The 16,905-nt window shown below is 42.8% G+C and overlaps 1 protein-coding gene across 1 annotated transcript in view; it reads right to left on the reverse strand.

The window, feature by feature from the left end:
• Positions 1-1,560: 1,560 nt before the first annotated feature.
• The window catches only part of LOC109875520 (drebrin-like protein A), a 47,710-nt gene continuing 32,365 nt past the window's right edge, over positions 1,561-16,905 (reverse strand). The window contains exons 5-16 of the mRNA XM_020467850.2: positions 8,757-8,891; positions 8,407-8,484; positions 7,889-8,040; positions 7,682-7,736; positions 7,511-7,585; positions 7,059-7,167; positions 6,386-6,889; positions 5,967-6,260; positions 3,717-3,815; positions 3,333-3,457; positions 2,950-2,983; positions 1,561-2,842 (exon numbers count right to left, since the gene is read on the reverse strand). Of these exons, the coding sequence (XP_020323439.1) occupies positions 2,706-2,842; positions 2,950-2,983; positions 3,333-3,457; positions 3,717-3,815; positions 5,967-6,260; positions 6,386-6,889; positions 7,059-7,167; positions 7,511-7,585; positions 7,682-7,736; positions 7,889-8,040; positions 8,407-8,484; positions 8,757-8,891 (1,797 nt within the window). The 3' untranslated portion in view covers positions 1,561-2,705. The remainder of the gene's footprint in view (positions 2,843-2,949; positions 2,984-3,332; positions 3,458-3,716; positions 3,816-5,966; positions 6,261-6,385; positions 6,890-7,058; positions 7,168-7,510; positions 7,586-7,681; positions 7,737-7,888; positions 8,041-8,406; positions 8,485-8,756; positions 8,892-16,905) is intronic.

Here is a 16,905-nt window from a genome sequence, read left to right on the forward strand (position 1 = left end):
CTTGTGTACTATTGTTTGTACAGATGAACGTGGTACCTTCATGCATTTGGAAATTGCTCCCAAGGATGTACCAGACTTGTGGAGACCTACAATTTGTTTTCTGAGGTCTTGGCTGATTTCTTTTGATTTTCCCATGATGTCAAGCAAAGAGGCACTGAGTTTGAAGGTAGAACTTGAAATATATCCACAGGTACACCTCCAATTGACTCAAATTATGTCAGCCTATCAGAAGCTTCTAAAGCTATGACATCATTTCTGGATTTTTCCAATCTGTTTAAAGGCACAGTCAACTTAGTGTATGTAAACTTCTGACCCACTGGAATTGTGATACAGTGAATTGAGTGAAATCATTTGTAAACAATTGACTTGTGTCATGCACAAAGTAGATGTCCTAACCGACTTGCCAAAACTATAGTTTGTTAACAAGAAATTTGTGGAGTGGTTGAAAAACGAGTTTTAAGGACTCCAACCTGTCTTTTACTTAAAGGAGGTTAAATATATATATAAAAAGAAAATACATTTGTTAGTATGGAGGTTGTTGTCCCTGACTTCATGTTACGTGAATAAGAGCAATGGTTTTTTTTTATCCACCCATCATTTAAATCGAGGGAGAGTAAATATGAAAGTGAAGAGAGAGGGAGTAAAGAGAGAGGGAGTAAAGAGAGAGGAAGTGAAGAGAGAGGGAGTAAAGAGGAAGTGAAGAGAGAGGAAGTGAAGAGAGAGGAAGTGAAGAGAGAGGGAGTAAAGAGAGAGGGAGTAAAGAGAGAGGGAGTAAAGAGGAAGAAGAGAGAGAGGGAGTGAAGAGAGAGAGGGAGTGAAGAGAGAGAGGGTGAAGAGAGAGAGGGAGTGAAGAGAGAGAGGGAGAAGAGAGAGGGGGAGTGAAGAGAGAGGGAGTGAAGAGAGAGGGAGTGAAGAGAGAGGGAGTGAAGAGAGAGAGTGAAAAGAGAGGGAGTGAAGAGAGAGGGAGTGAAGAGAGAGGGAGTGAAGAGAGAGGGAGTGAAGAGAGAGGGAGTGAAGAGAGAGGTATTGAAGAGAGAGGGAGTGAAGAGAGAGGGAGTGAAGAGAGAGGAGAAGACAGTGAACATGTGAGGAAAGTTTAAAGTTGTCACTTGATCAATAATCAAGTAAACGTTCACTACGTGTGTTAGACGAGGGATGCAAAATGGAAACATGACGCTAATATATGTAACTTGGTAGAAAACTCTGCAAAAATGTACATAGCCATAATTTTTTTCAGAATTTAAAAATATTTATTCTCATGAAGCTGAGAGTAAATATCCATCTCAAGCTGAAGTACAATGTACAAGTGTTTTACGCTTTAAAATGGTACAACGCTTTTTTTAGTGAGGAAAAATACATACTATACTATTATTCAGTTGGATTCAATGAAATTAGAATTCATGTTCTAAAATAAATTCTAGAGTTCTGAAAGTGATTAAAAAGTAACGTTTACATTTGTAGTAAAAAAAAAGTAGTTTTATTTAATAGTATAATATGCATGATAAAGTTACTTTCTGCTTCATGTTTCTGCTATTTTCATAAAGAAATATAACTTCAAAATAGTATTTGTCTTTTAATGTAATAACAAAAACAATCAAGACCTGTAATATATATATACAGTATATCACAAAAGTGAGTACACCCCTCATATTTTTGTAAATATTTGAGTATATCTTTTCATGTGACAACACTGAAGAAATGGCACTTTGCTACAATGTAAAGTAGTGAGTGGACATTTTCACTTAGGGGTGTACTCACTTTTGTTGCCAGCGGTTTAGACATTAATGGCTGTGTGTTGAGTTATTTTGAGGGGACAGCAAATTTACACTGTTATACAAGCTGTACACTCACTACTTTACATTTTAGCAAAAGTGTCATTTCTTCAGTGTTGTCACATGATAAGTTATACTCAAATATTTACAAAAAATTGATATATACTGTATACTTTTGTGATATACTGTATGTATATGCTAATGTTTAAGAGTATTACATGTTTGTAAATGGTACTATTTGTAAATGTGGAGTAAATGCAGGGAGTACAAACCATGCACACTTGTAGAAACAAACCTTTAACTTTAAAGTTCTCACTTCAAAAAGACAGTTACAAGTAGCATTTCAAATGTACGTGACATTAACATAATGCTATCTATTAGCATCAAATGTACTATAGGAATACCACTCCGCTTGGATAAAAAAAAAGCCTTAGATAAAACAGATTATATACACTACCGTACCACCAGTACAGAAACAAGAAAGACAGTCCCTTACGTTTCAGTTAATTAACATAGAAAACACTGTTAAATGTACCAAGGAAATGACACATTCACACAGACAGTATCGCTTAGTGTAACAATCATCAAAATAGTAGTTGTAGAGGGACTCATTTTGAGCCTGCAGACATCCCGTCTGGTGGTCCCTCTCTTTCCCAGTCCTTCCTCTTGTGAAGGGAACGAAGGAGACATCTTGGTGGACCTCAACTGTGTGTTTCTGCCAGTTAAGAGTCTAACTGGATAGAACAGGAGACACGGTCTTCCACCACAACACAGGCGAGTTGGAATGGGGGCAGATGATGGCATGGATTCCAAGGGAAGTTTGTTCATTGTGTGTCTATTGAAGCTAAGGGAGTCTATGTATATAGCAAGTACACTATGGTGTTTTCAATGTAGGGGAACGAGTGTTCAGTCCCTGAGTGTGTGCGTGTGTGTCTAGATGGTCTCCACGTAATTGGCTGGAAAGAGTCCCTGGCGTCCATCTTTAGTGCAGCCCTGCCACCAGGCCTTGTCCACGGTCTCCACCGCACTTATGATGTCACCTGGCTCAAAGGAGATCTCTGATTCATCCTCTGTGAGGAAAGAGAAAGGCAAGTTTAACACTCAGAGAGAATCATAGTGTGTGTCTGTGTGTATGTGTAGGTGTGCATGTGTGTCCATGGTTACACTGAGAACTGACCTGCTTGGTAGTCATAGAGAGCTCTTACACACGTCTGAAACAGAGAAAAACAATCATGAATGGCCCCTGTCTGAGGAAAATGTCACAATTCACTATTTTTCCCATTGCAGAGCCCTCGCCTGGTTGTCGTCGACATGACATTCATATTAAATTAGTCAGTGTTTTTCTATCCTAGTCCTGTAGAACAAAGACCAGCACTAACACACCTTTTATAACTTATCAACTAATCATCATGTCTTTTTATTAATACAGGGTTGGAACAAAGGTCTGCACACCGTGTGGGTCTCCAGGACCGGGTTTGAAGCCCAGTAGTGAATAGGGTGGCAGGGTACATATGACTTTGTGTTTTTCCATACCTCTTGACTTTGTGTAACATTCCATACCTCTTGTCCATTCTCTGAAATCTCCTCAACCTCATTCTCTTCAACAAAGTCCTCCTCCTCTTCATCAAAACAAACAGCCAACTCTGGAGTAGCTTGGTCCCTTTCAGGTGGACTCATGGATCGCTCTGGAAAAGAGGAACCATGACAGTGGTTGTATTCTGGTTCCCTACCCTACGCTAAGCAAGTGTGTACTTTTCAATCGCCTTCATGGATTTAAAAGCCCACGAGGAAGAGGATTCCTGGAAAAGGATAGGGAATTGCAATGTAGGCATCATGTCTATTCTATGTTATCTCATCAACATGAAGGGTTCATTCAGTTTGAGAGCAACTTGGGTAATGTAGGCTAGTGTAGATCCCTCTCACTGGATGAGTGGGGTAACATACCTGTACCATTGTGTTCCACCAACTCCTCCTCATCGGTCACCCCATTGGTGGACGGGACCACAACCTTTTGTGTGATTAGCTGAAGAATATCCTCTGCATCTGAAACATAACATGTCAGTGGTTTAGATTGTGTCAGTGATGTGTCACACACTTTTACCACAACCTTCTCATTACATAAAACTCTTATTCTCTTTCAATTGTTGTATTTAACCTGTTTAAAAAAAAGACTAATTATAATAGGACAGGCCTATACGAGATGCAAAAAAAACATACACTACTGGTCAAAAGTTTTAGAACACCTACTCATTCAGGGTTTTTCTTTATTTTTTACTATTTTCTACATTGTAGAATAATAGTGAAGACATAAAAACAACTATAAAATAACACATGGAATCATGTGGTAACCAAAAAAGTGTTAAACCAAATATATATTTTATATTTGAGATTCTTTAAATAGCCACCCTTTGCCTTGATGACAGCTTTGCACACTCTTGGCATTCTCTCAACCAGCTTCACGAGGTAGTCATCTGGAATGCATTTCAAATGCCTTATAAAAAGTTAATTTGTGGAATTTCTTTCCTTCTTAATGTGTTTGAGCCAATCAGTTGTGTTGTGACAAGGTAGGGGGGTTTACAGAAGACAGTAAAAGACCAATTTGGTCTTATTTGGTAAAAGACCATGTTGATATTATGGCAAGAACAGCTCAAATAAGCAAAGAGAAACAACAGTCCATCATTACTTTAAGACATGAAGGTCAGTCAATACGGAACATTTCAATAACTTTTTGCAGTTGCAATAACCATCAAGCGCTATGATGAAGCTGGCTCTCATGAGGACCGCCACAGGAATGGAAGACCCAGAGATAACTCTACAGCAGAGGATACGTTTATTAGAGTTACCAGCCTCAGAAATTGCAGCCCAAATAAATGTTTCACAGAGTTCAAGTAACAGACACATCAGCATCAACTGTTCAGAGGAAACTGCGTGAATCAGGCCTTCATGGTTGAATAGCTCCAAAGAAACGACTACTAAAGGACACCAATAATAAGAAGAGACTTGCTTGGGCCAAGAAACACGAGCAATGGACATTAGACCGGTTGAAATTTGTCCTTTAGTCTGATGAGTCCAAATTGGAGATTTTTGGTTCCAACCACCGTGTCTTTGTGAGACGCGGTGTGGGTGAACGGCTTTTCTCAGCATGTGTATTTCCCACCGTGAAGCATGGAGGAGGTGTGATGGTTTGGGGGTGCTTTGCTGGTGACCCTGTCTGTGATTTTGTTAGAATTCAAGGCACACTTAACCAGCATGGCTACCACAGCATTCTGCAGCAATACGTCATCCCATCTGGTTTGGGTTTAGTGGGACTATCATTTTGTTATTCAACAGGACAATGATCCAACACTATTGGGCTATTTGACCAAGAAGGAGAGTGATTGAGTGCTGCATCAGATGACCTGGCCTCCACAATCACCCGACCTCAACCCAATTGAAATGGTTTAGGATGAATCAGACTGCAGAGTAAAGGAAAAGTAGCCAACAAGTGCTCAGCATGTGGGAACTCCTTCAAGACTGTTGTAAAAGCATTCCAAGAGCCTCCTGAATGGCGCAGTGCCACTAGAGATTCTGGGTTTGAGTCCAGGCTCTGTCGCAGCTGGCCGTGACCGGGAGACTCATGGGGTGGCGCACAACCCGGAAGACGCTGGGCCAATTAAGGGAGGGTTTGTCCTTAGCGACTCCTGTGGCGGTCCGGGAGCAGTGCTGCTGACATGGTCGCCAGGTGTACGGTGTTCCCTCCGACACATTGATGTGGCTGGCTTCTGGGTTAAGTGGGCATTGTGTCAAGAAGCAGTGCGGCTTGGTTGGGTCGTGTTTCAGAGGACGCATGGCTCTCGATCTTCGCCTCTCCTGAGTCCGTACTGGAGTTGAGACAAGACTGTAACTACCAAATGGATACCACGAAAAAGGGGTAAAAAATAAATAAAAATAAATAAAAAGAAAAACCATTCCAGGTGAAGCTGGTTGAGAGAATGCCAAGAGTGTGCAAAGCTATCATCAAGGCAAAGTGTAGCTATTTGAAGAATCTCAAATATAATATATATATATTTTTGGTTACTACATGATGATGTGTGCTATTTCATAGTTTTGATCTCTTTACTATTATTCTACAATGTAGAAAATAGTACAAATAAAGAAAATCCCTTGAATGAGTAGGTGTGTCCAAACTTTTGACCGGTAGTGTACAAAGTATACCTGTTACTGCTGGCTCCTGCTCCTCTTCTGAAAGCTCGACCAGGAATGGCTCAGCAGAGACCTGGCTGTAATCGGATTGGCCCTTCTCTTGTCCAGCTTCCTTTGCCTCCTCTCCTTCCTCTGCCATAGGCTCCTGTACTGATGTAAGGTCTGAATCCTGTGCTGAGCCCTCCCCTCCCTCCTCCATATTTGGGTTTGGCTCTGTATTCTCAATGCTGGGCTCTGGCTCTGCCTGGGCTTCCTCTTCATCTTCCTCTTCCTCCACCAGTACAACATGTACAGCTGTGTACTGCTCTGGAAGGGAGATAATTACCAATGTTGTTTTAAGTGCAGCCCTGGTAAACTGAGAACCCACTATAATGGTATGAAAGACATCAATGGTCATTCTACAGTAGGCTGCGTGTATGATGGGGAACTACCTGTTGGCTGCAGTGGACTCTCTGGCACAGGGGCAGTAGGAGGCTGTGGTGCTGAGACAGGCTTCAGGGAAACTAGGGGATAGGGGAAGCACTCAGGCTGGGACTGGGGAGAGTGGGGCCGGAACTGGGCCTGGAGCTGGTTCTCTAGAGGGGAGGTGAGGGACATGTTGGCGAGGAGGCCTGGAGAGGCTGGGAGGGCAGAGGGCTGGGTTTGGAGCTGACACTGGAGGCTGGGTGATGGGAGAGTAGCTTGGGCTGAGACAGGTGGGGATGAGTGGAGGGCCGATTTCGGAGGGGACACCAGGGGCGCGCGAGGGCTCTGGGGAGAGGTGATTGGGCGGAAGATGGGGCTGGGCGGGGACATGGTGCGGTGGAAGGGGGAGGTTGGGAAGCGGGAGACCAATGTGGGACTGCGGGGGGAAGTGGGGGTGGGGCTGTCCGATTTCCCAAAGTTGAATGCTGTGTCAGTCAAGCTGCGCTGGTACCGCCTTAATGGAGGTTTGACTGTGTAGAGAGAGAGGGAGGGAAGAAAGACCAACATGAAGAAATACACTACAACCAGGCAGATAATGGTTGTTAAGGTTCAGGCATGATTGACTGTTAGTGACTTCATAATCACACATTGCGTAGAGCCACTTCTTGGTTTGTCAACACACACACACACACGACTTACCTGTGCGGGGGGAGCCGGGGCTGGATGGGCTATGGGATGATACTGATGACAGCTGTCTGAAGAACTCTCTGGGGTTCATGGAGCGCTGTGATACCAGCATCGCTGCCTCCTACAGGTAGGAGGAGGAATCACACCATGCTTTACTGAATGATGTAAAGAAAACTACAGGTCTCAATAGTCTAGAGCTGCCTCCTCTACTCCTTCCTCTCCATTCCTTCCCTTCATCTGCGCTGGCTTGACAGAAGCAGACAGGTTCCTATAAAAGGCCATATTCCTTTGCCCTATCCTGTGTTTTCAGATCTGTGCAGATGAAGGACAGCAGACTAGGAAGCAATTTTAGAGCATTGGGATACATTGTATGCGAGAGGTACAACAGGTAAGGAAGTAGTATGTTTAGAGAAGAGTATGATGGGAGTTTATATGGAGAAGAGAGGTCAGTATGAGAGACTCACTGCTGCTTTCTCAATGGACTCGCTGCGTCTGAAGCGAAATCTCATGTCCTCCTCATGCTCTCTCTCCTGCAGCTCCTGCCACACCCCAACAGAGGTCAGAATTCAGACACAAGAGTTCAGACACACTTCAGTAGCCCAATAACTTCCTCACTAATTGGTTATTTCTCTCACCCATCTAGATTTCTCCTGTTTCCTCACTTCTGCCTCCAGCTGGACCTGCATTCTCCTGGGAGATACAGAGATGTCAGAGACCTTATAGGTCTTAGGTAGCCTTTCCAATTATGATGACACATTCAATACCTGACATGGCCACAAGAGGATACCCTTGAGTCAGAGATCGTTTGAGTCTCGAGTCAGTGTGTGTGTCCTAGTCCTGACCTCTGCTCTTCGATCATCTGTAGTTTCTTGTTCATCTTCCTCTCCCTCTCGTCAGCCTCTTTCTGTTCCTTCAAAACTCTTTCTTTCTCCCAACGTCGTCTGTCCTCCACTGCACGCTTCCTCTCCTCTTCCTTCCTCCGCTCCTCCTCACGCTGAGAGAGAGAGAGATGGAACACAATAGATGAAGACTTAATAACAGTTGATAATGTGAACGTTAAAGATGTGATGTGAACATTGAAGGTAAATACTAAGTCTGTTACATTGATGGATTACTAGAAAAACTGTCTAAGCTATGAGGGTAACTTATTTTTCTTTGTTTAACTAGGCAAGTCAGTTAAGAACAAATTCTTATTTACAATGACGGCCTAGGAACAGTGGGTTAACTGCCTTGTGCAGAACGACAGATTTTTACCTTGTAAGCTCAGGTATTCGATCTAGCAACCTTTCAGTTACTGGCCCAAAGCTCTAACCACTTGGCTACCTGAGGGTAACTGTGACTGTGTGCCTGTGTAAACTACCTCTGCACGTGCCCAGAAGGAGTCTCTGTTGGCGCGGCTCATCTCCATGGCAGCGTTAGTCTTCCTGTAGTTCGTGCCCTGTCAACAGAGAGATACAGACCCAGAGGAAAGAGTGTTAATGGAGAACAACACTGTTTGAACACACAGTTTGTAACTTAGACTATTGACAAGGAGCCTTGGGTGTTTTTAACTCGTGATTGATTTTTTTTTTTTTAAACATACAGTAAATACAATTTATGACAAGAGATTAAAACAGAGAATCTGAATGTGTGGCACAGTTCCAAGGATGTGTCCAGGTGTTAGCACCCCCCTCTTGTGGATAGAGATGGTATTGCAAGGGGACCACTCACCACTGTCTCCTTGTCCTTGGACCGACTGCTTCTTCTGACATGCTCTGTCGGGGAGCGGACTTTATTGAGCTCAGCACCTATCTTCTCCTCTGTCACATCCTCCTTACTCTCAGCACTGATAAACACATAGGCCTCCTGAGAGAGCGAGAGCGAGAGCGAGTGTGTGTGTGAGTACAGTGGGGAGCTGCTACACAGGCATCTGATGTCAAGTCTATAATGCACTAGTGTCAGGTTGGTTGCTGCATGTTCATCTCTGCCCCAGACAGTGCTCTGATGAACAAGCTTGTTCTGAAACATGTCAGCATGTAAGATTATTGAAGGGAAACAAGTTGCGGTCCTGAACATTGTTTGACATTCCAAGCGAGGATAACCTTCAGCTGTAAATTGGTCTGCACACTACAGCTGTGCCACAGACTCTTTGTATGATGTCACTTGAACCTTGAACTTTCCAGATTAAATAATGGCATTTTTATTGGCTGCTATAGTATCCAAATGTGTGAAACTACATCGCTCAGATAGAATTCTACTCCGGCATTCCAAATGAGAGAAAGGGATATTTTCCCACCTTTTTCATTTACCCCCTGACCCCCTGAAATCATATGTACACACACACACACACACTCTGAAGTAGTTCTTTGAAAGCTTTTCTCCACAGTGGTTTCCTCTTGGCTGTGGACTTAGTTGTGTAACAGCTTTAGCGATGAGGACAGACAAAACGAGTCTCTGGCTTACACTAGAGAAGACAGGACGAAATGTATCAGTTTGGAAGAGATAGAGAGGGAAGAGAGAGGTGTAGAAATGGGAGAGAGTGTGTGTAGGGGGAGGAAGAGAGAATTCACAGAAAGCACAAGGAATAGAAAACAGTTGTTGCATATTAGGTGAGGGGAAAGTGGAAAGAGCAGACAGGATGCAGATATTCAACAATGACGAATGACCAACCTGGACCAGAAAGACAGCGATATAGAGGTCGACGTGTGGGTGCCCCGATTAAACAACAGAGGCGATTAAATCATCTGCCTCTACCCTCTTTTCTATTGGTCAATGTACAACCTCTGGAGAACAAACTGGGTGAGCTCCGTTCGAGACTATCCTATCAACAGGACCTGAAGAACTAAGATCCTATGTTTCTCAAAAAACATATTCTAGCTGGTTTTTATATGAATCAGCAGGACAGAAAGGTAACCTCAAGGACGTGGTGTGTGTCTCTTTGTTAACAACAGCTGGTGCGCGATCTCTAATATTTAGGAAGTTTCAAGGTTATGCTCGTCAAACATTTTTTTATTTTAATTCTGCTCGTCTGAGTTAGAATACCTCATGATAAGCTGTAAACCATACTATCTACCAAGAGAGCTTTCATCCATATTTTTCGTAGCTGTTTATTTAACACCACAAACAGATGCTGGCACTAAGACTGCATTCAACGAGCTGTATAGGGCTATAAGCAAACAAGAAGATGCTCATTCAGAGACGGCGCTCCTCGTGGCCGGTGATTTTAATGCAGAAAAACTTAAATCCGTCTTACCTCCATTCTACCAGCATGTCACCTGCGCAACTAGCAGCGAAAAAAAAACCTAGATCACCTTAACTCCACACACAGAGACACATACACAGCTCTCCCGCACCCTCCAGTTAGCAAATCTGAACATATCCTCCTTATTCCTGCTTACAAGCAAAACGTCAAAAGTACCAGTGACACGCTCAATACAGAAGTGGTCTGCTGAAGAGGATGCTAAACGACATGATTGTTTCACTAGCACAGTCTGGAATATGTTTCGGCACTCATTTGATGGCATTAATAAGTGCATCGACGACGTTGTCCCCACAGTGACCGTACTGTACGTACATGTCCCAACCAGAAGCCATGGATTACAGGCAACTCCCACACTGAGCTAAAGGCTAGAGCTACCGCTTTCAAGGAGCGAGACACTAACCCGGACGCTTATAAGAAATCACGCTACACCCTCCGACGAACCATCAAACAGGCAAAGCTTCAATACAGGACTAAGATCGAATCCTACTACACCGGCTCTGTTGCTTGTGGCAGGGCTTGCAAACTATTGCGGAATACAAAAGGAAATGCAGCCGCGAGTTGCCCAGTGACGCAAGCCTACTAGACATGCTAAATGCCTTCTATGCTCTCTTCGAGGCAAGCAACACTGAACTATGCTCGCGGCACCAGCTGTTCTAGACGATTGTGTGATCACACTCTCCGTAGCCGATGTGAGTAAGACCTTTAAACAGGTTAACTTCTCTAGGATAGGGGGCAGCATTCGGAATTTTGGATGAAAAGCATGCTCAAATTCAACTGCCTGCTGACATAAATGGACATAAATGATGGACAGTATCGAACAAAACAAGCTTTTATTGTGGAACTGCGATTCCTGGGAGTGCATTCTGATGAAGATCAAAGGTAAGGGAATATTTATAATGCTATGTATGACTAATGTTGACTACCCAACATGGCGGATATTTTTCTGGCTGGTTTGGGCTCTGAGCGCCGTTCTCAGATTATGCTTTTTCCGTAAAGTTATTTTGAAATCTGACACAGCGGTTGCATTAAGGAGAAGTGTATCTTGAATTTTCATTAACATTTATAATGAGTATTTCTGTGAATTCATGTGGCTCTCTGCAATATCACTGCATGTTTTGGAACTACTGAATGTAACACGCCAATGTAAAATAAGATTTTTGGATATAAATATGAACTTTACCGAACAAAACATATACATTAAAAAACACATCTCCCATGAACACCACGGAAGAAGCCACTGCTGTCCAAAATAAACATTGCTGCACATCTGAAGTTTGCAACAGTGTACCTGGATTATCCATAGCGCTACTGGCAAAATATTCTGTGGACAGATGAAACTACAGTTGGGTTGTTCGGAAGGAATACACAACACTATGTGTGGAGAAAGAATGTCACAGCACACCAACATCAAAACCTCATCTCAACTGTAAAGTATGGTGAAGGGAGCATCATGGTTTGGGGCTGCTTTGCTGCCTCAGGACCTGGACAGCTTGCTATCATTGGCGGAAATACAAATTCCCAAGTTTATCAAGACATTTTGCAGGAGAATGTAAAGCTATCTGTCCGCCAATTGAAGCTCAACAGAAGTTGGGTGATGCAACAGGACAACGACCCAAAACACAGAAGTAAGTCAACAACAGAATGGCTTCAACAGAAAAAAATACGCCTTCTGGAGTGGCCCAGGCAGAGTCTTGACCTCAACTCAATTGAGACGCTGTGGCATGACCTCAAGAGAGCCGTTCACACCAGACATCCCAATAATATTGCTGAACTGAAACAGTTTTGTAAAGAGGAATGGTCTAAAATTCTTCCTGACCGTTGTGAAGGTCTGATCCGCAACTACAGAAAATGTTTGGTTGAGGTTATTACTGCCAAAGGAGGGTCAACTAGTTATTAAATCCAAGGGTTCACATACTTTTTCTTGCCACTGTACATATCTACCTCAACTACCCCGTAGCCCTCCACATGGGGCGGCAGGGTAGCCTAGTGGTTAGAGTGTTGGACTAGTAAACGAAAGGTTGCAAGTTCGAATCCCCGAGCTGACAAGGTACTAATCTGTCGTTCTGCCCCTGAACAGGCAGTTAACCTACTGTTCCTAGGCTGTCATTGAAAATAAGAATTTGTTCTTAACTGACTTGCCTAGTAAAATAAACATCGACTCTGTATATAGCCATGTTATTTTTACTCATTATCTTTATTCACTGTGTATTTATTCCTTGTGTCACTATTTCTAATTTTGTTGTCCCCCACAGAGTGTGGATCTGTCTCTGTCCGTTCGTTAGTCACATGCAATATCTCAGACAGCACTGGCCCGATTTTGACAAAACTTGGGTGAACGATACAGCATTTTCAAAATGAAAATGATTGGCCCAAGGTGGGAGCTATTGTAATGACCTGAAATCTGTTAGTCAGAAGCAAATATCTTATGTGGAAGGACCACCAGAGGGCAGGCTGGGCTCACAGATAGTAGCCCAACAAGGCATGGGAGACAAGGTAACCAGAGGCAATTAAGCACAGCTGACAGCACTAATGACATATTCTCCTTCCCCTATAAGAGAGAGTATGGAACCAGCAGAGAGGGGGAGGGAAACTATCTCTGGAAGATGGCCACCGAGAGAGAGGAGCTATCCATGAAGAACCACTAAGACGGTGACAATCCTGTGACTTTTGTTGTAGTTTAAAGATAATCCTATTGTGTTCCTGTTTCATCTGGAGAAGATGTATGTTTTTCCTTGGAAGATTTTCATTGATTATGTTGGAGTGTTTGTGTTGACCAAATGCCCTCAATAGAGAACTGTGTTCAATCAAGAAAACCTACTCCTGACTCGTTTATTCCACCTTTCCGCTTTAGAGTGAAGCCCAATTACTTGGTCCGATCACACTTAATAGGCCCACACACAGTTGCACTCCCTCCCTCAATTCTCCCTCCCTAACTTCTCGCAAGCAGTGTGAGGTTCCCCTGAGGGAGGAAGGAGGGCGTAAGTTATCTCCTGCCTCTCCTGTCTCGGTCTGTCATTATGTTTCAGATGATAGGCTTCTCCTTAATACTGCCTCCTCTAAGGCCTCTCCTAACTGTCTCTGTCTGTCATTATGTTTCAGATGATAGGCTTCTCCTAACTGTCTCTGTCATTATGTTTCAGATGATAGAAGAGACAGTTAAAGAGAAGCCTAAGGCCTCTGCCTAATATTGTCTCTAAGGTAACAGCTTTCTCATTAACATACACAACCTCTTCCCCTCTTTTCCCTTTCCCCTCACACACCCTGTCCTCTCCTCACACACCCTGTCCTCTCCTCTCTCTTTCATAGACCTCCCCTCACACACCCTGTCCTGTCCTCTTTCATAGACCTCCCCTCACACACCCAGTCCTCTCCTCTGTCATCTTTCATATACCCCCCCCTCACACACCCTGTCATCTTTTATAGACTTCTCCTATCCTCCCATTCTTACTCCTTCACTTTCCTCCTCTATACTTGTCCTGTCTCGTTCCCTTCATTCCCCTAAATCTTCCCCCCTTAGTTTTCACCCCAACTGCTTCCACTGTCACCTGTCTACTGGTCTTTTCCACTTAGATTGAGCAACAATGAGCAATTGTGCAAAAGACTTGATACAATATGAGACTCACTCAAACGCTGCAGGTGATTCACCCTCTCACACAGTTGCTAGCTGAGACTTGTAGAGGGAGAAAGAGAGCATAGAATTGCCATGGGGCTTTCTGACTCGGTCAGAACACATCCCAATGTTCTAATCCTGACTAATAATTCCAAGGGTTTTGGACAAAAAACAACAACAATAACCCAGTTCCCACTACTTCTAGACATCCTAGTCTCTCCTTCTGTCATGTTTGTTGTTTCAGTTGGTGCTGTAGCTTCTCACAGAACTGTCAGACTGGAACACAAATGTATTTTCGTATTAAACAAATATAGCACTAACATATGGACTGGGAACAGCATACACTATATTTAATGAATATAGTATGATATACGATATTTAATGAATTAAATTCATCTACACTGTAGGAGTATTAATATGCCTCAAGACAGAGCAGGATTAGGCCAGCTGGAAGTGCCGCAATGTCTATGCATGTTGACGGAGCACTGGTGCCCTTTCCACCACACGAGGGCGCTACACCAGAAATAAGTCTCTCCTAAAAAGCAACTCACCAAAATTACATTACGAATCAGGAGATTAAGTGCGTTTTGTCCTTTTACCGAGAAGTTAACCACCTCACACAGCTTCCTGGAAGCCACATCTTTTACAAGGTTACAGTAAGAATGAGTCTTGAGGTGACTGGCCAAACCTATAAAAGCAAACTGGCTCTGTCTGTATGTCCTGATTGAGTAAGTATTTATTAATCCAAGCCACCTTCCAGTAACGCTGTATGACACAAGCGTCACGTAGTTTTATAGACCCCACATGGTGATACATGACAGAGAGATGGGGAAAGCTCAGGTCTCAGAGAAAGGGCTCATCAAACATAAAGAACAGCAAGACTGCAATGTGAATATAATACCAGATGATTTAATCTGACATTGGACACACCTACTCCTTCAAGGGTGTTTCTTTGTATTTCATTGTAGAATAATAGTGAAGACATCAAAACTATGAAATAACATATAAGGGATCATGTAGTAAACAAACAAGTGTTCAAAATATATTTTATGTTTGAAATTCTTCAAAGTAGCGACCCTTTGCTTTGCACAATCTTTGCATTCTCTCAACCAGCTTCATGAGGTAGTCACCTGGAATGCATTTCAATTAACAGCTGTGCCTTGTTAATTTGTGGAATTTCTTTCCTTCTTAATTCATTTGAGCCAATCAGTGCTGTGACAAGGTAGGGGTGATATACAGAAGATGGTCTTTTACCAAATAAGGCTAAGTCCATATTATGCCAAGAACAGCTCAAATAAGCAAACGGAAATTACAGTCCATCATTACTTTAAGACATGAAGGTCAGTCAATGCAGAACATTTCAAAAACTTTGAAAGTTTCTTCAGGTCCAGTTGCAAAAACCATGAAGTGCTATGATGAAACTGGCTCTCATGAGGAAAGCCACAGGAAAAAAGACCCAGGATTACCTCTGCTGCAGAGGATAAGTTCATTAGAGAGTTAACTGCACTTCAGATTGCAGCCCAAATAAATGCTTCAGAGTTCAAGTAACAGACACATCTCAACATCAACTGTTCAGAGGAGACTGCGTGAATCAGGCCTTCATGGTCAAATTATTGCAAAGAAACCACTACTAAAGGGCCAAGAAACAGGAGCTATGAACATTAGACCGGTGGAAATCTGTCCTTTAGTCTGATGAGTCCAAATTTTAGATTTTTGGTTCCACCCACAGTGTCTTTGTGAGATTCAGAGTAGATGAACACATGATCTCCGCATTTGTGGTTCCCAACGTGAAGGATGGAGGTGGTGTGATGTTATGATGGTGCTTTGCTGGTGACACTGTCTGTGATTTATTTAGAATTCAAAGCACACTTAACCAGCATGGCTACCACAGCATTCTGCAGCAATACGCCATCCCAGCTGGCTTGAGCTTAGTGGTACTAGCATTTGTTTTTCAACAGGACAGACCCAAAACACACCCCCAGGCTGTGTAAGGGCTATTTGACCATGAAGGAGAGTGATGAAGCTCCTGCATCAGATAACCTTGCCTCCACAATCACCTGACCTCGACCCAATTGAGATGGTTTGGGATGAGTTGGACCGCAGAGGGAAGGAAAAGCAGCCAACAAATGCTCAGCATATGTGGGAACTCCTTCATGATTGTTGGAAAAGCATTCCAGGTGAAGCTGGTTGAGAGAATGCCAAGAGTGTGCAAAGCTGTCATCAAGGCAAAGGGTGGCTACTTTGAAGAATCTCAAATATATTTGATTTGTTAAACACGTTTTTGGCTACTACATGATTCCATATTATTTCATAGTTTTGATGTCTTCACTATTATTATACAACGTAGAACATAGTACAAATAAAGAAAAAACCCTTGAATGAGTAGGTGTGTCACCTTTTGACTGGTACACACACGTACGTACGTATATATATATATATATAAATCAATCTTGAACAGGATTAGGCCTATCTATTTTGGATGCAATTTGAATGGAATTGATGGAGAGAGACTGAGAGTGCGCTCATGTGTGCACTGATTTGAAGCCACAATAGTAATTGCCTGTTTTAAAACTCTGCAGCTGCAATTAAAAAAAAAATGCAACATTACAATAAAACAAATATGGTGACCCCCGATAGCCAGATGGAGATGGGTAAATTAGAGGTGCATTCAGTCCTAATATTACTGTAACATAGGCTTTGCTGCAGCAAATATAGGCCTACCTGTCACGAGAAAAAAAAGATGATGAGATAATACATGCATTGTGAACTGCGCTCCATATGGAGATACACTGTCTGTTCCCACCCTGAGCGCTGATGATTGATCATGCAGATAGCAGAGTAGGCCGTGGTCTGTAGAGAAACCAGACTTAGACATCACATATCATTTAACGTCATTCTGTTCATAGAAATAATATATTATAATTTGCCGTTTTCTCACAGTTATTTATCCCAAGAAAAGGGAGTGGGTTTGGGCGGTAAATCTCAGTAAACCATTCTATTCAACACTA

Source organism: Oncorhynchus kisutch, linkage group LG3, assembly GCF_002021735.2.
Source record: "Oncorhynchus kisutch isolate 150728-3 linkage group LG3, Okis_V2, whole genome shotgun sequence".
Lineage (NCBI taxonomy): Eukaryota > Metazoa > Chordata > Actinopteri > Salmoniformes > Salmonidae > Oncorhynchus > Oncorhynchus kisutch.